Below are 25,410 nucleotides of genomic sequence, written 5' to 3'. Positions count from 1 at the left end.
TCCTCCATCAGGGGCCACCTCCTGCAGAAATGCATGAGGAGGGTTAAAGAGCCTCTTTGGCCAGCAAGAAGACCAAGGGAAGATGGGTGTGGGTCCAACTGGCCCTGCCCGCCCCCCTGGAAGAGACTATGGTGTGCCGGATATATGAGCGCCCATCCCAGTGGGGTCTGCCTGAAGTGAAGTCCCTCTCATCCCACCCTGACAGCCCCATTGCAGCCTCTTCCAGAGCAGCAAGGACTGTGCTTTCAGTATTTTGCAAAGGTTTATTTAAAAATGTTGAAACTAACATCCCACAAGAATTGAATATTTCACCACGAGGAGAAGAGAAATCCTACAAAAATATATATCACAGCACACAAGGGCAGGGGAGGGGGAAGAGCGAGACTGAGCGGGGAGGCAGGAGGGAGGACAGAGGGGAGGATGGGAGCCGCAGCAGAACGAGACTGAGGGGCAAAGGGAGAACAAGAGAGGAGTGAGGAGAGCGAAACAGTAGGAGAGCGGAGATAACCGGGAGGGAGACCATGGTACAGGACAGGCATGGGAAGCAGGAAAACAGTGGGAGAGGAAAAACAACAGGAAAAAAGGAGTAGAGTGCAGCAGTTGGTGTAGGAAGGGCCTCCCCCCTCTATGATCTTCTCAAGGTAGGGCCAGGGCTACAGTGAAACATCAGCAGGGATGCAACTGGGGAGCTGGAGTTTGGCCCCAGGGCTTTTGTGCTGCAGGACTCGGCTCTAAGGCTGTGCCATAGACGTGGTTTGTCAGAGCGAAGAAACAAAACCACAGTTTAATTCAGAACAGTCTGGAGGTGATTGTGTTTAAGAACTTGCGGGGAATGAACAAACCGCTCCTTTCCAAGCATTTTTCCTTAATCTGGAAAGGGAGTGGGGAATGAAAGGACCAGATTTGCAAGGGCACTTAGGTGCCATTGAGGAAGAGGTAGATAGCCCTCTCAGAAGTTGTGGGGTACTTGGCTGGATGCGAGTCCCTGGAAACTGGACCAGAAGAGTGGTGTGGAAGCACACACTGGAGGTGTGCTCCCTTGCCTACCAGTTGCAAGCAACAAGATGGGAAAGCCCAAGCAGGATTTGGCTTTGTGACCATACCACTGTTGAGTAAACAGGGGGAGACTCCAGTTCCTGCTCCAAAACGATACAGGGCAGAGGGGAAAGATTCTCCCTCAGGTCTTCCCACTGCACTCACAAGAGAAACCAGCCTTGTGTTAACAAAGCCAGGGCCCTCCAGGAGCTCAGCAGAGGTATGGTTCCTTCAACTCACCCAGCCCACCCGCATGTTCCCTTTCAATTGCACAGAGATGTTGGGCAGGCTCAGCCCGAGGCCAAGAACTTTTCCAGTCAGTTTGCCCACACACTTTTCCCTGTAATATTTCCACTGGAAAAATATGAATCCAGATCTTTCTCCTCCAGTCAGGTAGAAGGAAGGGAAACTTGATGGGCTGTGACTGAGAAGGTGCTGGCCTCTGCCCTCACTTGGTACTTGGTGCTGTCAATCCATCTGTGTGTGCATCCCACAGGCTGGTAGCCTGTGCCAGGGAGGACACTGTGGGCATGCTCTGGCTCCAGTCTGCATAGGGGAAGATGGTTTGTAAAGCTCCAGTCGTGGAGAAAACAGATCCAGTGAGATTATTTATTGACTGGAAGAAGCCGGTGTGTCCACATGTGTTTTGAATGTTTTGTTCCAGGGCCAAAGAGTAGCAATGAACGCTTGGGCAGGACAATGAAGTTGTTTCCCTTACCTAAGCTGTTTTATGTGAGAGAGTAAATGCCTGTCATAAAGACATATTTGACTAGAAAAAGTGGTCTTGGAAAAGATGTTTAGCATATCCATGCTTCTGTCATTGTAAGAGTTTTCTCTACCACATTCTCCAGCTTCCCCCTTACCACAGTATCCGTGAAAGGCTTCACTCCCTGGAGATACAAAAACAGAGGTGTGTTAAAGGGGGAGAAAAAAACCCCAAACCACCAAAATCTGATTTGTTTGCAGAGTTCACAAGAGCCAGCCAGCAGAGCACAGGGCTTCCCTGCATCGAGCATTGGAGAATGTTTTCACTATGCCTCCTGCAGTGCCCTGGCACTTTCCTACAGACCTTCTCCCCATTCAGCATGTGGAAAGGGAAAGTCCAAGGACAGCCCTTGAAGTGGTAGAGTCTAAACTCTGGCCTTGTTTCAACAAACACTATTGATCAAAGAGCAATCTCATTAATCTGGCCTGGAAGATTACTTAAACCAGTTCAAGGCATTATACTGTAAACTGCCAGCAATAAGCAGTGCAGCCTCTTGCAGACTGCATGCAGACGTCCTTCCCCAACGCTGATATGCCAGCAAGAGGGGGAACAGTGGGCAGGAACAGCCATCTGCCCCCTTCTCTGCCCATCCACAGCTTGATCGCCCACCAAAGCCTTGAATGGAGCCTGAATAATGAAAAGGCTCAGTAATAGATCGATCTGCAGTAAAGCAATAATATCCCTTGCTACAAGTGGAGGCTCAGCCTGCGCTTAAACTTGAGACCTCCAGAGTCCTTTTCCACCTACATCGTTCAGCCATTCTGTGCTTTTAATAAGCCAGTAATTTTATTTGACCTGTCATTTTCACCAAATCTCTACTGTTTTTTGCAAAGCTTATTGCAATTTACACTCTCATTTAAATGTCCTTCACGGCGAGTCAGGTGGGACTGGAGATCACCTAACAGTTCAGATGGGTAAATGGGCAGAACCAGGCCTCTCAAGAAATTCCCTGTGCTTTGTCCTAGGCTTTTACTGCAGAGATAAAAGATGAAAGATCCATTTCCTTTTCTCCAATATGACTTTTGTCAGGGACCTTGTGTTAGAGCCTTCATATTGTGGGTGAGTTTCCTGCCTCTGGCCACATCAGTGCACCAGCTGAAGGTGTTTGTACAGTATAGGGGCAACTTCACCAAAATCTGCATCAGTTCAGTGGCTGTCATTGTGGAGGCTGTCATCACAAAAGCCAAGGGAGAGCAACTACTGTCGTTAAGCTGAAATTTGCCATTCCACCCCTCCTCAAAGCGATACCCATGGGTCCACCACACACTGGAAGAGGTTGAGATGCACTGATCTTGCTCAAGTGACTGACAGCGTGGCTGCTGGCCTTACAGACCACCACAGCCCTGAAGTACATGCTCAGGCAGCCAGTTTGCACCGATACCTGTGCCACTGGTTTTGTTCCCCAGCCAACTGGGGCATAACTTCACGAAGGTTGTCCCCCCTCTCATGCCCTTGGTGTGTGTTGCCTCCTGGGTCTCCAGTCACCTTGCATTCCAGGAGAGATCTACCAGCAGTATGTGGCAACCCTCCAATGTTCCCAAGGTCAAGTCTAAATGGCTCTTTGTCATCCCAGGCGTAGAGAGTCACGGCTGCTGCTTGTTGCCTGTGGCATGAGCGTCTGAATGCAATTCCCTACCTCAGCCCATCAACCTTAACTTCCTCATGCCCAGCAGCATCCGCATGCCATGCTTCAGCAGTACCCCAGTGTACAGGATGCTTCCTGAATAACATGCTGGGCAGAGGGCTTCGCCTGAGATTTTCTGAAGAGCATCACCATAGACGGATGCTCTTCAGGAAAACCTTTCTGAAGTAGACTGAGGGGTGGAAGGGGACAGCAAGGAGGCTTCCAAGAGATCAAAACATTTGGAAAGCTAAAGGAACCTTTTCCAACTTTAACTGGCAAGAGAAGTGGCAGGGGGAGGAACTGAGGAAAAAAATTGGAGACAGAGAGATGATGAAAGATAAAAAGCTGAAGAGAAAAAACCCAAGAGTGTGAGGCAGAAAGAAAACGGAAAGATGTGAATATCTTCCATCTAGAGGGAAGATAATGTTTCCTTCGAGGAAGTGGGTTGCTGAGGGGGCCCAGGTGCTGTGTGAGCCTCTTCTGCCCAAGCTTCACCCCTCCTTGGGACCCTCGGGAGGGCCCAAGGCCTCGGCAACAAAAGACCCTGCTCCCACCTGAGTCCCGGCTGAGCAGAGACCGAGCCCCGGCGGGCAATCCTGCAGCCACTGAACTCCAGACGTTCACTTCAAAACACACGACGTGGGAAGGGACACACAGAGGGGTTAGGACCCGTGGGGACAGGGGTACGACTTTCCACCTTGCCTACCCCCAATGCCAGGCATGCACTGGTGAGAGAGTCACGGAGATCCAAGTGTTTGTGCTAGGAGATGGGCCAGGGAGGCTGAGATTTCACACCACCACCAGCTCTCTTCCCTCCCACCACGCTGCTCTCTCATCACCCTGTCCTAAGTGGGCCGGGGGGGGGTGATGCCCAACTTTCCCCCAGGAGGAGGCTAAGGAGGCCCAGCTTGTCCATTTGCCCAGGCACATCCTGGTGGAGCTATTTAATGATGGTGGTGGTGTGGTGGTGGTGGGCCTTGGCACAAGGAGGTTGTTTATTCCTGGGGTAGCAGAGGCAGCAGGAGGCTGTGCTCGCCAGCTGTGACAGGACGTGTGGGGAGCCAGCTCTGCTTCTCCCGTGAGCATCACAGGTTCACCAGTGGGATTCTGAAGGGAAAAGGCAATCGGAAATGAATTAGCAACAGGCACTCACACCGCTCCACCGCTAACAGACTGGCACCTTTGTCCTGCTCAGCCTGCCTGTCCCCTGTTCTCTGCCGACACCTCCTGCCCCGGCTCACCGCCCACTCACCGGTTCAGCTGGAAGGCCGTGCTCTTCCCATGGCCCCCCAGTTTCTCCTGGCCCTGCCTGGATTCCTCCGCCTCCGGTGTGGGGGCCAGGGGATCACCGTAGGGCCCCAGGATACTGACGGTGGTGGGGGAGAGGTCTGCAAGGGGCTGTTGGCTCTCCTGCTGCCTCCCACCGCTCTGCTGCCCCGAGTGGCGCCGGCGTTTCTGGTTACGGTCCCAGCTTTGGAGAGAGACAAGGGGTGAGGTAAAGAGTGCCTGTGAGACACACGCCATCCCTTGGTGATGGAGAGGTTCATGGGACCCTGCTATGCTCAACGTTAAGAGCTCAGCCATGTGCCAAACCTCTCCAGGGCTTGAAGCACCAGATCTGCGCCCTTGGGACAAATGTGTCCTAAGCCCACAGTCCTCCTGCCCACCCATCTGCAGACACCAGTATCATGGCAGCCTCCACCAGTGCAAACCCCACTCACCAGAACTTGAATATGATCCCGGTGGCAACCAGGACAATGATGATGGAGATGGTGATGGTGACATACAGCTGGGGGTCCACACCTGCAACAGAGAGCAGGAGAAGAGGGTGTGATGGCCACCGGTCCCCGGAGAGCAGCAGTGCAAAGGGAGGTTCCTACTGGGGACCCCATGAATTCTGCACAGGGACCTGCCCCTGCAAGGGGGGTGTGAAAGAAGCAAAAGGCAGATTTACCTTCCCCCCGAGGCCCAAACAAGAAAGGCCGCAGGGTGGCCGGGGTCTCCCGCAGGTTGAGACCGGCATTGTGCAGGAGCGAGTGGGAGTTGGGCTGTGCCGTTGCCATCCCATGTGGCGAGACGAAGGTGTATCCCAGCGGTGGGAAGCCCGGGTTGGCCGAGTTGGCGTCCCCTCCGTCCTCATCCGACACCGTGGGGCCCCACACAATGGCCCAGGGGTACTGGGAGGAGGGCATGCCGTCCTCAAAGCCCGAGGGGGTGGCCGGGCGGGCTCCCCCCGCCTGCCGCCTCAGCCGCACGACGTGCCGCAGCTCTCCCCCCCGCGGCGGCAGGGAGCGCTGGCGAGGGGCGAGCCGAGAATCCCTCTCCGGCAGCGAGGTCCTGTCCCAGATGCAAATGGGCCGTGGGGCTGAGGGGCTCCGACGGGTGCAAAGAGGCCGAGGGGCTGCAGGACCCCGAGAGCGAAGAGACCAGACGGCGGGAGGAGGGACGGCCGAGACCAGGAGGAGGAGATGCCAGAGCTGCAGCGAGTGGATGCAGAAGAATGGAGGCATCCTGCTGTGGGGTCGGGGGCAAGGAAGAAGAGAGCCGTGTCTGAAATGTCCCTCCTGTCGAAAGGACAAGCCCGGAGCAGCCGGGAGCATCCCCACCACCCACACTCCCGTTGTCTTCCCGTGTTGTCAGTAAGCGTGGGAAGCTGTGAACCTACCAGGCACTGGGCTCCATCTCAGATGCCACAGCGTCTGTGCTCAGCAAGGATCCTCTCTCATCTTCTTCACTGGGAAACAAAAGGGCGAGGTGTCAGTGTCCCCTCACCCAGCAGCAAATGCTGTCTCCCTGGAGGCAGTGTGTGCCACCGTGTGCGAGCTCCCTGCGGGGAAGGGCACCTGGGCACCCATGCACCCACATGTGCACCCTCTCCTGCTTTCATGCTCTCCTGCTCAGAGGTGCACCGTCCCCCTGACCCCAGTAGTGCACAGAAACACTCGTGTTAGCGTATGCACACAAAAGCAAAGTGCCATCACCGGGCCACACGTGCAGAGGCACATGTGCAGCTTCCCCAGGGACTCTCCTGTCTGAGGGCCAAGAGGGGGATTCAGCATCTTTGTTTGCTTATCGCTGGAACAAGTTGGAATCTTAATTCCTGTATTTATTTATAGTGTAGAGCGTGTAATCCATTTATTAAAGAAGAGCCTCTTCATTGTGTGCCAGAGTGAGGGAGCGAGAGGGGAAGCACGAGAGTGATAAACCAAGAAGACTGAGGAAGAGAGTGAATCAGCGAGAAAAGTCCAGCCTTACTAAAGAATGTAAGAGCAAAAATATGCCTATCAAATATTTAGTATTTACTTACATCTTAGCATGGAACTACCTTCTTGTACTCTTTATACTAGTGCCCTCTGCGCTGTCCCATCCCTTCCTTTCTCCCCTCTCCCTCCTCTTTCTCTCCCACTCTTGTGGCAACACAGCACTAGGAAGCATCGGTATCAGGGAGTTAAGGGCTGGTCCCCCCGCTGGGTTTCTGCACAGGCTGCACGCCACCCTCTGGCATCAGTCCGGTGGTAGCACGGCTGCCCTTCATGCTGCCTGCCCCTTCCCTTGGCTGGGCACAGCGCAGCGCCAGCCCTTCCCTGGTGAGCTCTTATACGCCTGACCTGGGACCCTCTCCACAAAAGGACTTCACACATGCACACACACGCACAAAAATCATTTAAGATGCTCAGCTTGCTCCTTCATCGTGAAGGGGAAAGCGTGAATGCCAACAACCCACGGTCATGCCCTTCCGTGGCTGCTGGGATGGGGAAGAAATGGGGATGCTTGGTCAAGGGAGTCAGCGCAGAGGCCGAGCCTGCACCTCCAGCCCTGAGCCAGCTGCACTGCACCTCCTGGCTCCCAAGGGATTACTGCCATCCCCTCCCGCTCAGCCCATGCCCTCAACTACAAGTGCAGCCCCTCCTGAATGGGGAGCTTCCTCTGCTGGAGGAAGAGCTTTCTGTGGTGAGGGGACTCACAGCCCTGATGTACACCTGAGGAGAGGGGCTGGGAGGAAGGGCACCCGAGAGTAAGTAGCTGTCTAGCTCCTGCTGCATTAACCAGGGATATTTTTAGTTTCCTTCTGTTAAATATTTAAACAAAGTTCACAGAAAAAAAGGAATTGTCGGCTAATGTGCCCTGCCCTTCCCTCCAGGGCAAGATCAGTCTCTGGAGGGATCCTGAGATGAAGATGAGGAGAAAAGAGAAGCTATTCTCTACATTTCTTTGTACTTTGCTCCTGAACCTCTAAGCCTTGAAGGGGGCTCTATTAAAATGCAGCTCTGCAGAGAGGCAGCAGAATGGAGCAAGTTTCTTCCAAAGCCAGATGCTGGTGAGGCCTTGGCCATCTGGATTGTGATCATGATACCATGGAAGATCATGTCTGGCAACACAAATTCATGACAGAATTTCTTGTGGACTTTGGAAAGGGAAGGAATTCCAAGCGTTGGGGAGCTCCATGAGTAAATCCCTGGGCTAGAGGGCAGACAAACCACCCAAGGGGTTTCAAGTTGGCCTGGAATGCCTGGGGCTATGCCTGGGACTCATTATGGGATAGTGGTTGATCAGGGGCTGTGAGGTGTTTTACATCAGGCAGCAGGAGATGTGGATCTGGACAGTGTCAGGAGTGGAGATCTCCAGGTGCACGTAGACCTCAGTGCCAGCCACACAGGGAAGAGTGGTACCTTAGGGGTGCACATGTAACCATTAGCACGGATGCCACCACTGGCAGAAACGTGGGGATTGCCCAGCTCACTGTGCTCTTCTTGCTTGTTGGGATGTCTTATAATGGAGACCTTCCCAGCTGAGATTGTGAGCTCCAGCAACAGCACTCTGGACCATATATTCCCATGGGCTGAAGCCTGGGAATAAGAAACCATGCCTAAGCTTCAGCCCTATGGAGCAGGTAACTGGAGCTGAGGGGAAGGAGTGAGCCACAGTGCTGGCCTCCTCTTGGACACAGTAGAAGCAACAGCTAGGATATTGGGTGTAAGCCTCAGACCCAAAACACTGCTGTGCACGGATCCTGCTGCCAGCTGTGCAGAGCAGGTGACTCATGGTGTTCCTGCCCCAAAGGCAGCTCCAGGTGAATACAGGAACGAGGCAATGCCCATCAGTCTCAGTCAACACACGCTGGTTTGCTAATCATGTTGTGGCTGGAGACTGAGAGTGTCCCCTGCACTAGCACACCCAGGCGCGGTGGTGGGGGAGCTGAGAGAAGCACAAAGGTGTTTCCTATGGCACGAGTGCCATGAGAGCAAAGGAAGGTTTCAGGTGAAAATGCCAGCCAGTGAGGGCTGCACTCCGCTGTGCACAGAGAGTTCATGTTCGAAACAGAGCGTGGGTGTTCTCTGAGGCTTATTGACAAAGCAGCAGATAGAGCATGTCTGGGGCACTCTGCAGTTACCGCTGACAGCGAGGATTGTGTCCTGGGCGCAGACCCTGCTGCATTGGAGGGCGAGTGCAACAAATGCCTTTCATTCAGCTCTGCATGCAGCTCATGGTGTGGATGCTGAATAAACTGGTAGGTCTTCAGAGACGAGGAGGGGGTGCCAATGCTCTTACTACCTGGATATATAATCCCAGTATCCACGTGCCTTAAACCATTCAAGAGGCCTTTGTGTGCCAGAGCAGAGACTGGATTTCTGTACCAGTAGCACATGGCATGGCTCTTGCCTTCAGATCTGTTTCCCAGGTCTAATTGTGATAAAAACAGACAGAGCTACTCCCCAGGTCCAAAGATGTACCTGCGTATTTTCACTCTAGGTACAGAGCCTTCATCGCAGTGTTCCAGTCCTGTGATGCACAGATGACAGAGTGTGAATGACAAAGCTATTTCCCCAGGGCACTTCATTGAGCTCCGTTTGTGAATCTTGGTGCTTGAAAGCTGTGAGTAAGAATTACTCTGCTAGTGTACTGCGTATGGACCCCACTACTGATCCAGTCTAGAGATCCCTGGGGCTAACCTACTAGGAGCTACTCTCGTTGCATTTGCAGGATGGAAGCACGAATCCTGCTGCCGTTGCCCAGTGTCAGGGACCCAGCTGTGCTTCCTCCCTCTTTGTAAGTCTCCCACAGCACAGACCCACTGCTGCTGGAACATGAAAGAGCAGAATCTGGTAACCATTCCCCAGAGCATGTATCCCCAATCACCAAGGCGGTTGGGGATTTACACCCTAACTAGTGGCTCGGAGCAAAGCCTGCTGCACTCCTGCTCTAAGTACAGAGCACAGACTAAACCCTGAACGTGACACTGAGATCCAGAGTTCAGATCCCACTGTGTCCCGGGGAAGCCCTAGGATTTGCTGCCAATACCTCCTTCTCCATGCCCAGCACTCCTGTATACCATGGTCCCAAAGATAAATCCTATCCAAATAGAAAAGCTGTCACAGGAATAAAAGAGCCAAGGTGCCAGCCGTGTGCCGGCAATATCCCCGCTGTAGCTCCCTCACATCAAATGCAATCTGTAACCTTCTGTTACAAAATGCTGAAGTTTGACAAATTCAAATGAGGAACAATACTATTAATAAAGAGGGTCACACTCTAGCACAATTCACCTAGGCGGGCGGTGTATTCCCTACTGCCTGGAGCCTTCATGTGGCTCTATTTCTAAAAGGAATGGCACAGTTCCATCCGAAGTTATGGGGCTTGATGCAGGAAACGAAACTGGTGAAATTCTCTGGCCTGTGCTCTGCTGTAGGTCAGACTCGATGATCAAAATGGTCCCTCTGGCCTTAAAACCTGAGAATCTCCCAGCTTTCTCGATGCCTAGCAAGATCAGTTCTGACTGAAGAGCAATCGGAAGGAGCCGAGCACACACAAGCCGTGTTAGCGAGAAGCGGGTAGAGTCCCCGTCCACCCAGGGATGGGGAGAGAGTCGCACCTGATTCTGGCTGGCTCGGCTGGTAGATGATGATCTATCTGTATTTCTGTAACATCTCCAGCTTGACTGCTGTGATATTGTGCCTCTAGGAATGAAGCTGTCTGCTCTCAGAGCGCTCCAGCTAGTTCAGAATGCAGCAGTCTGTTTGCTCGGCGACTCAAGCTGCCGGGAATGCATCACCGTGCCCCTCTGCAACCCATATCACCTCGCCTTTGAGCACAGAGTCCAGTTCAAGGTCTCCAAGTCAGCATTCAAAGCCCAGCATGGGACAGGCCCCAGTGACCTAAGCAATCAATCACCTCTCCTTATGCAGCAATGACCTCACAAGACGGATATATTCCACTGGAACAATGAAATTGCCAACCAGTTTGGGGAGAGGGGGAAGGGATGGAGGAAGGGGAAAGATGCTGATGACCCTGAGGAACAGAACATTCACAGGAGCAGGGCCAAAATAATGGAACTTAACTGCCGGCTGAAACAACGCTCACCATTAGCAACCCTGCAGCACCAAGAGCTTCATGCAAATCCTTTCCTTCACCCAGCTCCCCCGCGGCAATGATCCCACTCGAAATAGTGATAACGAAATCAAAACAAACCTGAGGAGGACCCAGTCCTCCTCGCAGAGAAAGAACGCTAGGTTGGCTGTCATTTTTTAACTCCCAGCCAGTATTAAAGGCTACGGTGACAGCTCTGATACGAGACTGTGATCTGGGACCATGGAACCTAGCAGCTGTCTCCAAGCTTTGAGCAGAGCGAGCCCAGGCACTGGCAGTGAGACCCCAAACACAACACCTGGCACCCCAAAGCACCCCAAGCCTATATTTTTCTCAGTGATCATGAACATCCCAGAGTCCATGGTCCAAGAGGCAGAGATGCAGTCATTACTGGTTTGGTAACAAGAAGCCTGAACCCCCAGTGTTGGTGAAAAGGGATTATATATACGTCCTGCTGTATTCAGCTGGGGAGGGATGGGGAAAAGGAGGAATCCCAGAGCAGCTGCCCCAGGGAGGTGATTCTGCTGCATCCGGAGGAGTTTCCTCAGCTGGGAGCATGAATCCAAATGCTGGTTCCCTGGGGTGGGAGATGCCAAGCCCATCTGGGGAAGGAGTTCCCACTGTGCACGGGGCCAGGGGGGACAGCTCGCAGATCAGGCTCAATCTGGGGACTGGCAGCCTGAATGCAGTAGCTCACATCAGGCTGCACTACCCGCTGTCTGAGGCTGGGAGGGCTGGAGGCAGTGCCCAGGAGGATCCGGCAGGACCATGCAGGGACTGACACTGCTCGCCCTGTGTCAGTGCGGGTCGGGCAGTGTTTGGTGGTACCAGGGTACCAGGGCAAGCCCTTATGGGCTGGGTATAGAAATCCTGGGCTGGGGCAGAATCCAAGGCTGGAAGGGTGATGGTGCTTTTGGGCATTTTGGTAGCTAGGGAATGGGCGTGTGAAGCCCATCGGTGGTCCTCTGAGCTTCAGTCTCCCTGCATTTGGGAACTGTGTGGCCCCATTCCAAGCAGCACTCTAGGATGCCGGTCCCCTGCCATCTAGTGCCTGCCTGCAATACATGTCATGAGTCTGCCAATCTTCTGCCTCCCAGTTTCCTACTGTTCCCGGGCATCCGAGTGCTTCAAATGCTGAGTCTCCACGTCTGAATTGCTCTCTTGCATGTTGCACCCTTGGCCAGGCAGGAGGAGGGATTGACCCCTCCGTTTCCTTTCTCCAGCTGCGCCAATTTGGCTGAAGTCGCCTTCCTCAGCGCAGGCTCCAGTGCTCCAGCACAACAGGTCTGTGATGGAGCCCAGAGCTGGAGGGCAAGAGGCAGCGATGCCTCGGCTCTGTCCCCTCCCTCCCAGCCCCTCGGGCATCCCCTGCCCCAGACTGAAAGAGCGGGGGGGACTGGGGAGGAGACAGCAGCTAGAAAGAAACGGAGCACCTAGATGGGGAGAGGGACAAGATAACGGGGGAGAAAGGACACAGGGAAGGAGACGGGGAGAGATGACTTGGAGACGGGCACGCATCCCTTCCTACCCCTGCAGTCCCATCCGCACCCCGTTCCCCAAGCCCGGTCTGAGAGGATGAACTTACCTTGCGGGCAGACGACTGGGGCGCAGCCGGGGCGGCGGAGCAGGGGGCTGTGGGAGCACAGCTGCTGCTGCCGGTGCCTCTCATGGCCAGGACGAAGGAAGGAGAGGAGGAGGAGGAGGAAGGTTTGATGAGGCTGAGCCCTGGCTGAGGGAGAGGGAGCGAGAGATGCCTTGAAATAAACAGCTGCCGAGGACTGGTCCAGCCCCTCTTTCTCTCTGTCTCTCTCGCTCGCTGCCTCCCGTTAACCCCATGGCTGCTGGCACGGGCGCGTCCGGCACTGTGGCCGCGCTGCAGCCGGAGGGGCGGCCGGGGCAGCCGGGCGAGGGCAGCGGCCAGGCTGGGGCACCGCGTTCCCCCGGCTCTGGAGCCCCCTGCCCCGGCGGCCGGCGGCGAAGGCTCCTCCCGTTCCCTGCCCTCCCGCAGCCCCGCTCCCGCCGGACCTGCCCCCCGCCGCCCGCCGCCAGCCGCCGCTGCCCGCTCCGCTCCGCTCGGCTCGGCTCCGCTCGGCTCCGCTCCGCTCCTCTCCCGTCTCGTCGGTTATTTCGGGATCTTCACAGGAAGCGATTAGGTTGCCATGGAGAGAGGTGTCTCCAAGGGACCAGCCGCTCCAGCTCGCTCCGGCGAATGCCACCCCCGGACGGGTCCGTCCTTAGGGGCGGAGGCCCCCCGGGATCCCCCTCCCCCGGGCCGCCCCCCGGGCTCACCCCCGCCACCGCCCCGCAGCAGTCCCCTCGGGGAGATGCCACCCCTCCGGCCGCCCCTCGCCGCCGCCGCACCGGTCCCGCCCCCCGTCCCCTCATCCCGCATCCTCCCATCCCCGAGCTTCGGGGCCCCGGCCCCCCTGCGCGCCGCGGTACCGGGCATGGGGTAGGGGGGGCGGCAGGCGAGTGCCCCCAGCAGGGCGCAGCCCGGGCGGGAGGGTGGGCGGCTGATTTCAGTCGATCCTCAGGGGCAGAGCCGAGCTGCCCACGAGTGGGCTGGGTGGGACACAGGGGTGCTGTGGGAGCAATGGGGGGGAGGGGGAGGGTGTCCCCTCAAGGTGGGTGTCCCCGCTGAGGGATCAGCCAGGTCGTCTGAACGTGTCCCCAAGCGTGTTTCTGCCGGGGATTGATGGGATGCGTCTGGAAATGGTAGGGATGTGACAGCGAAATTGAAGACAGAAGCAGATGTGCCTTTGAGGGGCTGGGTGTCTCACAGGGAAGATCTCATCCCACCATCAAGTACCAAACAGAAAGCACAGTCCAAATCAGATGGGAGCAGCTGAGCAACCAATGGGTGAGAGAAGTAAGTCAACGACAGAAAGACAGTTTCCACTCCAGGGTCTGAAATATGAGGAAGCAAGAAAGTAATTTCCTCAGATCCTCAGAAACAATCAAACTTTTCATCATAAAGCAATGAGGAAAGACTGTGACCGACCCTGAGAAAAAAGAGAGGAATGGTAGAGACAGTGCTGAGCTGTAAAGCAACCTGCCATTGCGTCAGGAATGGGCACAGATGACAAATAGACACACAGTACCAAACCTGAGCACAGCAGGATGCCCGGAACATATCGTACCAACTTTGGGCAGACACCTGAGGGGGCTGAGTCCATTGTTCTTCATCAGGTCTCCCACGAGCTCCTGTGCTAACGAATGTTCCTTTGGAACAGTTGAGTCTTGCGCGTGTTTCTGTGAGCGTATTTGGGAGAGTCAACAGGTTTTTACCACGTTTGGGAGTAATGCTGCTGTGTGTTTGGACATCTTGGCGCAGGGATAAGGTTGTGTTAAGGCTTATGGTCACTGGGAGGTCAGGGTGTGAGACAACGGCACTGACAGAAGAGATGTCACAGTCTGGGGTTTGGTGAGCCATTGTGTGTCAACAGGCATGCAGGCGGCCGAGCCCGCCGGCTTTTGTCCCCTTCACATACGTGGGGCTTTATGTCAGAGATTATCCAGGCTTCTGTTGCATTCTCCAGCTTTTCCATTGCCAGCCCTCCCAGGGGTTGTACCAGTGACCTGTGCCAAGCTTGCTCAGCGAGCCCTTGCACGCTCATCCCAAGAAACCACCTGTACAGACATGGCCAGGGACGCAGAGGTGCGTCATGAACCGGCGTTCAGCTCGGTTTGCCCTCTGCTCTTCTCCTCCTGCTTTCTCACCTGGGAGCAGCAGAGGGTAGAAAGCTCTGGAAGGGGCTCTACATCAGCCACACAGGCTCTTTCTGACCTTTTCAAATCCTGACAAATGTGTTTAGTATAATTGGGAAGCACAAAATAGACGAGAAAATTCAGGCAAGGAAAGGTCAGTTAAAGGGTGAAAATCCAAATGACGCAAACACTGAAAATCCCCCTGAAGAGCAGAACTGCAGAAGGAAGCAAAAGGAGGCAGAGATATGAGAAAGAACAAGGAGGAGGATGTCGTAGGGGCCAAGAAAACCCTGAGGGATGGGGTTGGGGAGTCAGGAAAGCCATAGAGGTGATAGGAACAGCAAGCATAGGGACTTACGTCACTCACATCACTCTTATGTGATAGAAGGCTTTTTTGGTTTGGAGCATAGGTTTAGTGGCAACTGGAAGTGCTCTGGATAGAGTGAGCTCAAAAGAAAGCTAACATAAAATTACAGGGACATTTGAGGGGAGAGATGGAATCAGATGGGCTGAAGGAGGACACATTGGGTAGCAGTGGAAAGAGGATACAAGAGTATGCCAAGGATAAAGTAGTACTCTGAAGGTGTTCAAGTGAGGGTGGTGATGGAAAGAAGATGGAAATGTAAAAATGATCTCTGTTTGGCCAGGATTTGGACCAGGACCAGTGCATGTCTTGTGTGGAAAATGAAGTACCTCCCTGCCCATCCATACCATGGAAGAAGATGAGGCTGTTATTTCTGTCATCACGTACAGATCATTTACACCCAAGTGTCCTGAGGTCAACAAGAACACTGCTGCTGTTTTTGGTGCTGTTTCCTGCAACCCATGTGGTTGTATAGAGTATAGAACACGTGGAAGAACATATAGAAGTATAGAACATATGGGAAACAAATCCATAGAGAACCCGGTTTCCTCAGCCCTGCTGCTCACCAAACAACTGGTTAATAAGCTCTGGAATATCAGAGACATCCCAGAAGGCTGGAAGAGAGCTGTGCCCTGCCAATGTTTGTAAAGAGCAAACAGAAGACCTCAAAGTTTCTCAGCAAAGCAACAAAGAGCCAATATGAGACTCTCCAGTTAATGCCAATCAGCCTGATTTGGAGGAGACTGATCTTGCCGCATCAACTTGTTTTGTTCGTGCCAGTCTTTGATGTGACTAGAGGTTTGTTTGGAAAAGGTGACGGCTTAGTTCTATCCAGGCTTCTGGAAGCATTCATATCCCAAGGTGTACCATGAGAAAAAAATAGCATTATGCAATATGAACAGAGCAGGAGGTTAAGTGAGCTGGTTGCCTCCATTTAACAACCTGCAAACACAAAGGAGGTCATCCCGGGAAGCCCACTGTTGGGTGGCAGTGTTTCTTACATGGATGCCCAGGAAGGAGTCCTTGGTCAGGTATGAGTCACCATTTTATTCAGTGCTTTGTGAGCAGATACAGTTCATTCTGACACAATTTACTGAGGTCACAAATATTGTTAGAGTGTTAAAAATAATGAGGATGGGACCAGCACAGAATGATCTCCCACGTTCGGTAAGGTTGTCATTCCCATGAAACCTTTAGAAGATAGCTGAGAGCAAATTGCACAGCCATAGACAGGGAAAAGCGTCCATATCCACGGAGGAAAACTTCCAACCCTGAAAAGAGGTGATCTGGAAAGGCCTGAGAGATCCTAACAGGCAGAAAACCCGACATGAGGTCAGTGGGCCAGGCTGCACCACTGGGTCTGAAGGGATCTGTGGCCATGCAAAGACAGAAGGAGATGATTAAACCTCTCTCTGTGTCTGGGTAAGTCCCATGCTGGAAAACGGTACCTGGCTTCATGCTCCATATTTTAAAAATAGCTTTGACTCAAAGGTGACCTGAAGGCTGGAGATCTCAGCAATTTAAAGAGGTCAACCTGTTTAATGTATCCAAAAGCAGAACGAGACATGACTTGCTTGCGGTATCGCTTCCTTCCTGGGGAAAAGGCTTCCAGGTATTCTGGCAGAGAGTTAACAGGAGCCAGCCACTGGAGAGTGATTCATCACAGAAACAAGCTACCAAGTGAAGTGCAAGATCCTCTCTTCTGGAGTCTGACTCACAACTGGAGCCCTGTCTGGAAGGGAGCTGCTTGTCCACCAAATCCATAGGGCTGTGAGAGTTAAGAACTCTCAGGAGGAAGGAAGAGTCACCACTCGGTTACCCTCTCTATAAAGTCCTCTGTAAGCACCTGATACCAGGCTGCCTTTAGGTGTAACTAAGAACAGGTATCAGCCCAGTACGAGTTACAGGGTTGAAAGCCTTCTGGACCATGTTGGTATCCGAGGGCTTCACCCCAGCCTCCTTTGTCTTTTGTTTTTGTCTTGGAGTCTGTGTTACATACCGTTGTGAAAAATCATCTCAGAAGATGTGACCCTCGCTATGTTTAGAGAAGGACTGGGGAAAAAATACCACCAGTGTTTTGACAAGTTATTTGGATTCTGTGGTGGTGAGGAGAGAAACAGCCTAGAATGAGCCAATACAGCTCTACAGGCTTTAAAGTGGGACAGTGAGCACATAGGAAAGAAGGTGGATCTATAGAATGAAGAGAATGGAGGTTTCTTTCTGGAAAGATCAGAGAGAGATCAGAAGAGGGGGATGATGCTAGGGGTGGTTACAGTGAGGATCAGAAATCCCAAACATTCAGAAATAACCATGCAGAGCCTCCCCGTGCCACAAGATTTATCTTAAGGTTATGAAATGTAAAGACTTGCTTTCATCTGCACTCTTCGCCTCCTACTTTCAACTCTTTAGGTTACATGAAAACCACTTTCACAGCTCCCCTGTGACCATAAAGATAGGCGTTTGCTTTGTGAACAAAGTGAAAGCATGGGAGTTAACAGCTCCAGGAGTCTGGAATTTAAACCCAACCCCAGCACCCTGATCTAGGGAATGAAGCATAGACTTTGCTAAGTTAGAGGGATGTCACCATGCACTCGCACAGGAGTTGCGTATTTGGGGAAGAAGATGACCTTCTTGTTTGGAGAGCTCAGGATCTGACCCATTCAAAGGACTTCCTGGTCTTTGCCCTTGTTTTAGCTCTGTGCAGGACAAAGAGAGCAGACAAAAACACGGGGACCCAGCACACAGGACCTAGGGTTGGGAGTGCAGAAGGGGGACAGAGAGAGCATCGTGAAGCTAGGGTGCTCGGGCTGCTTGGCTTTATCTGCCTAATAATGAAAACCAGCAAGCGTGTCAGAGAGTGTGAGGGAAACAGATCAATAGGGAGATAAAACTGAGATGGAAGGAGCTGGTGAGGGGGTGGGGAAGAGAGTAATACAAATCAGGAGGGTTACATCTGAACCCGATTTGAATGCACTCTGAGCTGGTGTGAATACAGCGGGTGTAAGGCTACAGTGAATCAGACCTAAATACAGAGAAGGGAAGTAGAAAGGAGGTAGTCCTGTTGTTAATACTGCCCTGTAACCTGCCTCCACAGCTCTGACCCAACCTTACAAGCCCTGCTTCTCCCCTAATCCTGCTGTATGGAGAATCCCAGACCTTGCTAACTCTGAGAACAGGGATTGACAGCCTTTCCCTGCTCCCCTGGCCACCATGACCTTCAGCATGTCCTGAAGACGTTGTTTCTTAGGTAAAAAGTGTCTCAGGCACGTTTACCCCACTAAGTGCAACGATCCTTACCAACTCATTCAGTGAGGACCCAAGGCCAGACAGCTTCTGACAGTGCCCTGAACCAGTGGGTTTGGGCACTTTTTCACAAGAGATAATACAAAAGCTGACCAGGGAAGCCTTTTTGTTCAGCTCTAGATTTTGGAGGCAAATGAGACTGAAACATCCCAAAGCTAAGGGGGCATCAGAGGATGTAAATGGAAATGTGCTCTATCGGACGAGGGCTGAGGGTATGGGTGCCTTCCCCTGTTTGCCTTCCCGGCCCAGGCACTCAGAGCCATTTTGCTCCTTCTGCCTGGAATTAGTTTTGAGGGACATCTGCCTGATTCTTGTGGCATGACCATTAACAATAGAAGTTCAGTTTTCCATCACTGTCCACACTGCTCCCTCCTTCTGTCAGCAGCTTCAGAGTGGAGACCAAGCACAGAAGGAGCCTCAGGGACTGAAGGGACCCTGAAGAGGGGCAAGGACAATACATATGGCTGTTCAAATGAGCTTGGATTAACCTCTCACTGGGAGACACAATGGCCTAACTCCCCAAGGCAGCCACGGGTTCTATTTTCTAGCTCTAAAACTGTAGCGTACCCCCAAAGGAGCGTTCTCCACAACCCAGCCACAGCAGCTGTATGAGAAGAGCTGGAGTCAAAGCAAGCGGCAAGAAGAGAGCTGTTGATACTGGCAAGTAAAACCTTAACAAACTTAGACTTTACCCAGATGAATATTTCAAGATGTTATGCTTATTTCAAGATGTTACGCTTGCAGAAGTCTGGCAAAGCACACGTCAACTGCCTTTAATTACATGCTAAACTGATCAAGCTGAAGACCGATTCTCTTGCTGGCAATCACGGGCAGGAGTGCAAACTTGTCCTGGCAGCACTAGGATTTTAACATGCTCAAAACATGTTGCCTGTGCATGGTGTGAGCTCCCCTCAATGTGTTGCCTCCTCTGCTTTCATGGAAAAGCAATGCTCATTTATAAAGGAGCAAGGCATGAGGTTGGTACTGGACTGGAAACTCTTGGCCAAACAGCTTAAATACTCCATACCACAATGAGTGTTTGTGACTGCGCTCCTCCCAGTCCCACTCACAACTCACTTCCATCTACCGCATCATTTACACAAGACAAGGAAAGCTAGGAAGGGATTTTTATTTCCCAAAATGACCCCCACTTTTTAGTCCCATCATTCTAAAAACAGCTCTTTCACGTAGCAGAGGGAAGCGTGCCCTTGGCGATGCCTTCTGATCGCATTACACTAAGTCGTTTGCCCACGAAGAGATACTTAAAATACACCATAAACATTTCTATCCTTGTGAAGTGTTTAAACTATCTTTTTATGGCCATGCCCTGCCTGCACCAGGGATGAATTTCTTGACAAGTGTGATGGTTAATGATTCAGCAGGTAGTAAAGCAATTTTTCCATAAGAATGAATGTTGTAGAGGCGGGGATGCATGCAGGGATGGATGAAATGCATCGTTTAAATACCCAAGTACGGTGCTTTGCAGCAGAAGATCTTTTACATTTACATATCCCCAAAACACTGCTCGAAATAGCGAGATCTGAACCGTGTGAAAGCAGAGCAAAGACCCTGTAGGCACACACAAGGTATTTGGTTCACCTCTTCATTCTGGTGTGGTGCTTGTAGGGGGTACCACTGAAACAGACCAAAGATGGTGCCATGCACTGGTGTGTCTCTTTTCTCACCGGTTATGTTGACACACTACAGATAAAGAGCAGATAGTCACCAATATGTGTGGATAGACCCGCAAATGCGGGGCGGGGGCACACGGCGGCCAGACACCGCTCCAGCCGGCAGCACACACCCCGGCCGGAAGGGGGCGTCCTAGCGGCGGGCCCACCACGCCACTCGTCCTTCTGGCCTGCCAATGGGGAAGCGGCGGAGGCGGGTCGTGCCGCTGCCTCTACCAATCGGAGGCGGGGTCGGGTAGCGTTAGCACCCGGAAGCGGCCGCTCTGCGCTTGCGGTGCCATAGAGCAGTAGTGGTGGGGCGGGGGCTGAGCCCGGCGGCGGGGCTGAGGCCTGGGTGAGGGTGACCGCGGCGAGGCCCGAGCCCCGCGGGGGGCGGTGGCAGCGCTATGGCGGCCGAGGGGAAGGTGACAGGGCAGAGCCAGGAGCAATTCTTGCTTTTGGCCAAGGCTGCCCGCGGCGCCGCCCTCGCCAGCCTCATCCACCAGGTGCTGGAGGCCCCGGGCATCTACGTGTTCGGGGAGCTGCTGGACATGCCCGCTGTCCGGGAGGTGAGACCGGACAGGCCCCATGGCGCGGCGCAGCCCGCACGGGGCCGCAGGCCCTCCAGGCCCTCCGCGCGGCCCGGCCCGCAGCGCGGCGGAGCCTGACCGTGTGTCCCCGCAGTTGGCCGACAGCGAGTTCTCCCCCGTGTTCCGCCTCCTGACCATCTTCGCCTACGGCACCTACGCGGATTACCTGGGTGAGGCCCGGCCCCGGGGCGGCGGGGGCACAGCGCGATGCACCCTTCCCCATGGGGGGGTGGTCCCTCGGTGCGGAACCGTGCCAGAGCCACGGGTCCTTGTAGGCTCTCTGCAGCCAGGGCCGTGCCTCCAGCGCTATGGCACACGCCTGGCCGCGGCTTGGGCTGCAGACCACTGAGGTAGCAATTAATAGCACTGGCAGTAATTAATGCTGGTATTTGCCAGTGGAGTGGGGAGTTTCGAAGAACGTCGTGACAAAGGCATTTTTGAGGGGCAGGGGATTCTGGGGTCCTCTGGGATGTGCGGACCCACATAAATAAGGCATGGGACAGGTAAAGAGGATGTCTTGAGGTTGAGGGGAGGAAAGCTGCTCAGAAAAGGTCTTTTGAGCCAAGAATTAATGGGGATGGCTTGGCAAGATGAAGCGTCACTTGGGGGATCGGTGCACATATGCCTTAAGAAACAGATATGGTGCAGATGCTTCTGTGAAGGGCTGGACAATGGAAAAAGAGGCATAAATTCTTATACCCTGTTATATGAATTCTTATTCCCCTACCAATAGCTGAAGCAGCAAACCTCCCTCCCTTGACAGAGGCACAGAAGAACAAGCTGAGGCACCTGTCAGTCGTCACTCTGGCTGCCAAGATCAAGGTAGTGGCCCTATTTTCCCCCAGTTTCCCCTTCCACTGGATTACCTCATGCTAGTTACCACCGTGTTTCCACAGTGCATCCCTTACTCGGTGCTGCTGGAGCAGTTACAGCTGAAGAACGTCCGGCAACTGGAGGACCTTGTGATTGAGGCCGTGTATGCGGATGTGCTGCGAGGGAGCTTGGATCAGCGGAACCAGCGCCTGGAGGTGGATTACAGCATTGGGAGGGACATCCGGAGGGAGGAGCTAAGCACCATCACCCGCACATTGCAGGAGTGGTGAGGAGGAAGCCCCCAATACTAACACCCCAAAAATGGTTGCAGGAGTGGCCGGTTGCTTCCCCGGGTCCTCTGTGTGTTGCCAGGGGGTACTGTTATAGGTGGCCTACTCGGTCACCTTTCCCACACTAATGGAAAGTAATAAGCTGGCTGCTGGCAGGAGGCTTTCTGAGCCTGCATTTCCTAAGCTAGTGTCGCCTTGTTCTCTGTCCCCCTCCCAAGCAGTAGCATCACTGCGCACATTATGAGATTGGACTCTTGCTCCTGTGTCCTCCCCGAGTGGTGTAGCTGACACCTTCTGGTCTTTTTGGCCTCTAGAGTTGAAAGCTGCCATCTTTCATGTCTCTTTCTATGCCATGTAAATTACCCAGCCTGTTCAGTTCCACATCTTCTCTGCAGGTGCCAGGGCTGTGAGGTTGTCTTGTCGGGCATTGAGGAGCAGGTGAGCCGGGCCAACCAGCATAAAGAGCAGCAGCTGGCACTGAAGCAGCAGATAGAGAGTGAGGTGAGTGGGACGAGGAGGGAGCAGCCAGTGCCCCTCGCTTTAAAATAACTGGAACCAGTACCATGTGGTTGTTACGTGCTTTGCTCAAGTAAGGCATTACCTTTTCCCTAGGCCAGACCAGCCTAGGGCATCATGCCTGAGTAAGAGTTCTGAATCAGTGTAACATTCCTCTGCAGTGCAGGGGTCTGGGCAGCTGTTAGCATTTTTGTTCGACCTGACCTGAGCTCTAAACTCCAGAATTTGGCTTAAAAAAACCCAAACAAACCAACCCAACCGTCCTCTTCCCCCGGCCCCAGCTACTTCCCAACAAACTAAAACATCACAACAACATAACAAACTAAATACCTTGGGAAATTCCTTGGTTCTTGCTTCTCTGCTGCTGCAGGTGGCAAACCTGAAGAAGACCATCAAAGTGACAACAGCCGCCGCTGCAGCAGCCACATCCCAGGACCCAGAACAGCACCTAACAGAGCTCAGGGAGCCGGCCCCTGGCACCAACCAGCGCCAGGCCAGCAAGAAGACTTCCAAAGCCAAAGGGTGAGGAGTGGGGGCAGATGAACAAAGCCACTCTGTGTATGTGTTCAGGAGGTGAGCTGAGGGCAGCCCTGTTTCAGAGCAGACTGCAGGGGTCTGCTCTCTGGACAGGCGATGGTCAGACATGTAGTCCCAGCTGAGCTTTTCTCCTGCTCAGTTGAGGGGAAATCTGTGTAGCTCTTGATCTGAAGCAGAGTTCATAAGCCTTCCTTGTGTTCTCCTTTTGCTCTTTGTGTGCATTTAGAAAAGGAAGTTGGAGATCAGCCTGAGTGTCCGTCCTGATTGTTTTTCTTTCCTCTCTCCACAGGCTGCGGGGCAGTGCGAAGATTTGGTCTAAATCAAACTAGTTGGATCTCCCTTCACAACTGGGAGGGTGAGAGGAAGAGATATGGGGGATGGAGGGGTAACAAAGTTCCCAAGTGTGATGCTTCTGAGCTCTTCTCTGAGATACATCTTGCCAGCTAATTCTCCTGCATGTTTGTTCTCTTTCCTATCTTCTTTATTGGCTTTCCAGGCAGCATACCCTTCCTTTTCATCACAGCATTTCACACTCGAAGCTTCCAGTTGTTTGTGTTGCTGTTTCCCCTACCACACCGGCCCCCATCGCCTTGGCCATGTGCTTCTCTCTTTCTCTCTCCCTGTCTTCTGACAGGTCAATTTAAAGAGCCATAAAACCATGTCAGTCACCATTGCACCCACAGGGCATGACAGAAGCTTGGAAAGAGTGTGTTGGTGCTCAGCAATCATTTTGGCTCTGAGACCCCTGGGATACTTTGCTCCAGGATGCAGCTGCCATCTTTGATTGTTTAATCTTTGTTTTGCTAGGTGGGAGGGTAGGTTTTGAAGGGGTTCTTTTAAAAATATATAAATATATTATAAATATATATAAAACAATAAAAATATAGATCTATGGACATATCTGTACAAACTTCTGCTTCTGTAGTGGTGTCTCTTTGTCTTGTGTACTGATTCTGGATGTTCCAAAGTAAGCCATGATATTGAAAGCCTCTGTCCTGTTTCTGGTTGGTATATCCTGAAAACATTCACTTCCTTTTCTAAGGGCAATGCCAGGGTAGCTGTGCTGGAATGAGAGTCCATAAATCAGGAATGAATCGTAAATGAGTTTCTTGTGTGATTGATTTGCACCAGGAATGTTCAGAAGAACATGCAGCTTTTCAGGTAGTCCCAGAGGACAGGGCCGAGACTGAGGGGAAAATGACTTGGCCAGTAGAATTAAAGGTACCAGAGTCCATGCCATCTGGCTGAGGTTGCATGGCATTGATGTTTGGGTGTTGATTGCTTTTGGGCAGTGCTGGAGCCTGGCTGAAACAAGTTGTAATGAAAGTGGCTCCTGGGAGATGCATGGGAAATCCAGCAGGTTAGCCAGAGGCTGCATCCTTGAAGCTGGGTCAGACCAAAGGGTCAGGCTGCTGGTCAGTGAGGGTGTACACTGGTGTGAGTTGCCACTGTGGCTCCCACCCCTGCTTAGGTCCACTTCTTTCTTTGTGCCAATGCTAAAATGGATTCCCTGACTGTGTTTCACTGGTCTGGATGAGTTTTCTCCTGGGTGAGCTCCCAGTGCAGGCAGGTGAGAGCTGGAGATGAGGCAGTGTCAGTAGGAGCCTTGTTCAGGCTGTGGGGAGGCGAGTGAGATGGTGCTTGTTGCAGCGGTAGCTGGGTGTGATGCCATCGCAGTATCGACCGCCCCCAAGTGCTGATTTGTGCAGTATTGCTGTTTACTAATTCCAGGCTGCTGTCACAGCTCTGATGCTAGGTGGGAAGCCCTGTCACCTGAACCCATGAATTTATCCAGCTTTGAAGCAGCTTCCTTCCCTGTGTGTAAAGTCACAAGGCAGGACACACCAGCTGGCTGTGCTGGGCAGGGCTGTACCAAGCTGTCCCAGGGTCGCTTCTCTTACTGGTTGAGGTCTCCAAGAGCTACAGCAACCAACCTGTTCAAGGCTTTAGCTGTAGTCACCTGCACAGAAGTGCCAAGTAGGAGAGATCTGGCATAAAGCTATCCAGCAGAGAGATGCAGATCTGGCTGCAGGAGCACATAAGGGTGCAACTGAGCCTTCCTCCTTCTGCACCACATCACCTTCATCTGTCTCTCTCAGTGAGGAACGTCACTGTGCTTGCTGTGTTTGCAATTGTGAGAAGCAATAAGGTCCATGCACATCAGATCCTAGCACTCCCTTGGAAGGCAGGTGCCAGCAGAAGAGGTGGTACCTGGCAAGCCCCAAGCACCTGCCAAATGTCTGGCACCTCATGCCCTTTGAAAGAGGAGCTGCTTGCAAAGCTGTTGGGGTGTGATGTGAAGGAGGGAGGAGAATCTGCTTGGGATGGAGCTGAGGGCTGGACAAAGTACATGTCCTAACCACCAGCTGTGGTCCAGTGGGAGCTGGGCTGGAATGGTGGCTGTAACAGGGCCCGGGGAGTTGTTGAAGTTACCATTAATGGAGAAGGATGTCTGTGCCCCATAAGAGTCCTGTTGCTGAATAAGAACAGCCACAACAGCTCTGTCCCAAGCACTGGGGCTGCCCTCTGACCTGCTGGGCTTCGATCTCTTTAGTTGCACTGTGGCTATCGGGCATGAAGGGTCTTTTTAAATACCCCGAACCCCCAGTTTAAATCTGGACTGCAAATGGTGGGAGTGGAGTTGGAAGCATCCCTGAGCCAGCACTGAGATCTCCACGCCAGCCGTGTGAGTGCCCTGCACAGCACATGGGAAGGTGGAGCAGTACCTGAGCTCCCTACACACACTGAGTACAAAACCCAGTGTGGACCAACACGGGGTCCTGCAGGGACTCACCACACCAGCCCTAGGCTGTGCTGAAGCCCCAGGCTCTT

General features: G+C 53.0%; 2 protein-coding genes across 6 annotated transcripts; one reads left to right on the top strand and one right to left on the bottom strand.

Annotated features, from left to right (window-relative positions):
• Window positions 1-249: 249 nt before the first annotated feature.
• PIANP (PILR alpha associated neural protein) lies at window positions 250-13,084 on the bottom strand. Of its 3 annotated transcripts, none has more exons than XM_061365531.1 (7): window positions 12,813-13,084; window positions 12,373-12,516; window positions 6,091-6,159; window positions 5,380-5,936; window positions 5,147-5,228; window positions 4,678-4,896; window positions 250-4,532 (listed from the first exon to the last, which is right to left on the bottom strand). In XM_061365531.1, the coding sequence occupies exons 3-7, from the start codon at window positions 6,105-6,107 to the stop codon at window positions 4,511-4,513; spliced, it is 897 nt and encodes a 298-aa protein (XP_061221515.1). In that variant the 5' UTR covers window positions 6,108-6,159; window positions 12,373-12,516; window positions 12,813-13,084; the 3' UTR covers window positions 250-4,510. The 3 variants fall into 3 exon arrangements, with proteins under 3 accessions (XP_061221515.1, XP_061221513.1, XP_061221514.1); XM_061365529.1 differs by having other exon boundaries at window positions 5,380-5,939; window positions 12,813-13,081; XM_061365530.1 differs by lacking the exon at window positions 12,813-13,084 and having other exon boundaries at window positions 5,380-5,939; window positions 12,373-12,787.
• Window positions 13,085-20,134: 7,050 nt separating this feature from the next.
• COPS7A (COP9 signalosome subunit 7A) lies at window positions 20,135-23,488 on the top strand. 3 transcript variants are annotated; one of them, XM_061365525.1, is made up of 8 exons: window positions 20,135-20,401; window positions 20,517-20,592; window positions 21,156-21,244; window positions 21,319-21,521; window positions 21,921-22,026; window positions 22,412-22,563; window positions 22,868-22,933; window positions 23,262-23,488. In XM_061365525.1, the coding sequence occupies exons 1-7, from the start codon at window positions 20,240-20,242 to the stop codon at window positions 22,905-22,907; spliced, it is 828 nt and encodes a 275-aa protein (XP_061221509.1). In that variant the 5' UTR covers window positions 20,135-20,239; the 3' UTR covers window positions 22,908-22,933; window positions 23,262-23,488. The 3 variants fall into 3 exon arrangements, with proteins under 3 accessions (XP_061221509.1, XP_061221508.1, XP_061221507.1); XM_061365524.1 differs by having other exon boundaries at window positions 23,213-23,488; XM_061365523.1 differs by having other exon boundaries at window positions 22,868-23,488.
• The last annotated feature ends 1,922 nt before the right edge of the window (window positions 23,489-25,410 follow it).

This window comes from Neopsephotus bourkii, unplaced genomic scaffold (assembly GCF_033783945.1).
Source record: "Neopsephotus bourkii isolate Nb327-2 ecotype Australia unplaced genomic scaffold, CSIRO-AGI_Nbou_v1 NB_1287, whole genome shotgun sequence".
In the NCBI taxonomy this organism is placed as follows: Eukaryota; Metazoa; Chordata; class Aves; order Psittaciformes; family Psittacidae; genus Neopsephotus; species Neopsephotus bourkii.
Note: the sequence above shows the minus strand (reverse complement) of the source record. Positions and strands in the feature narration are given on the sequence as shown.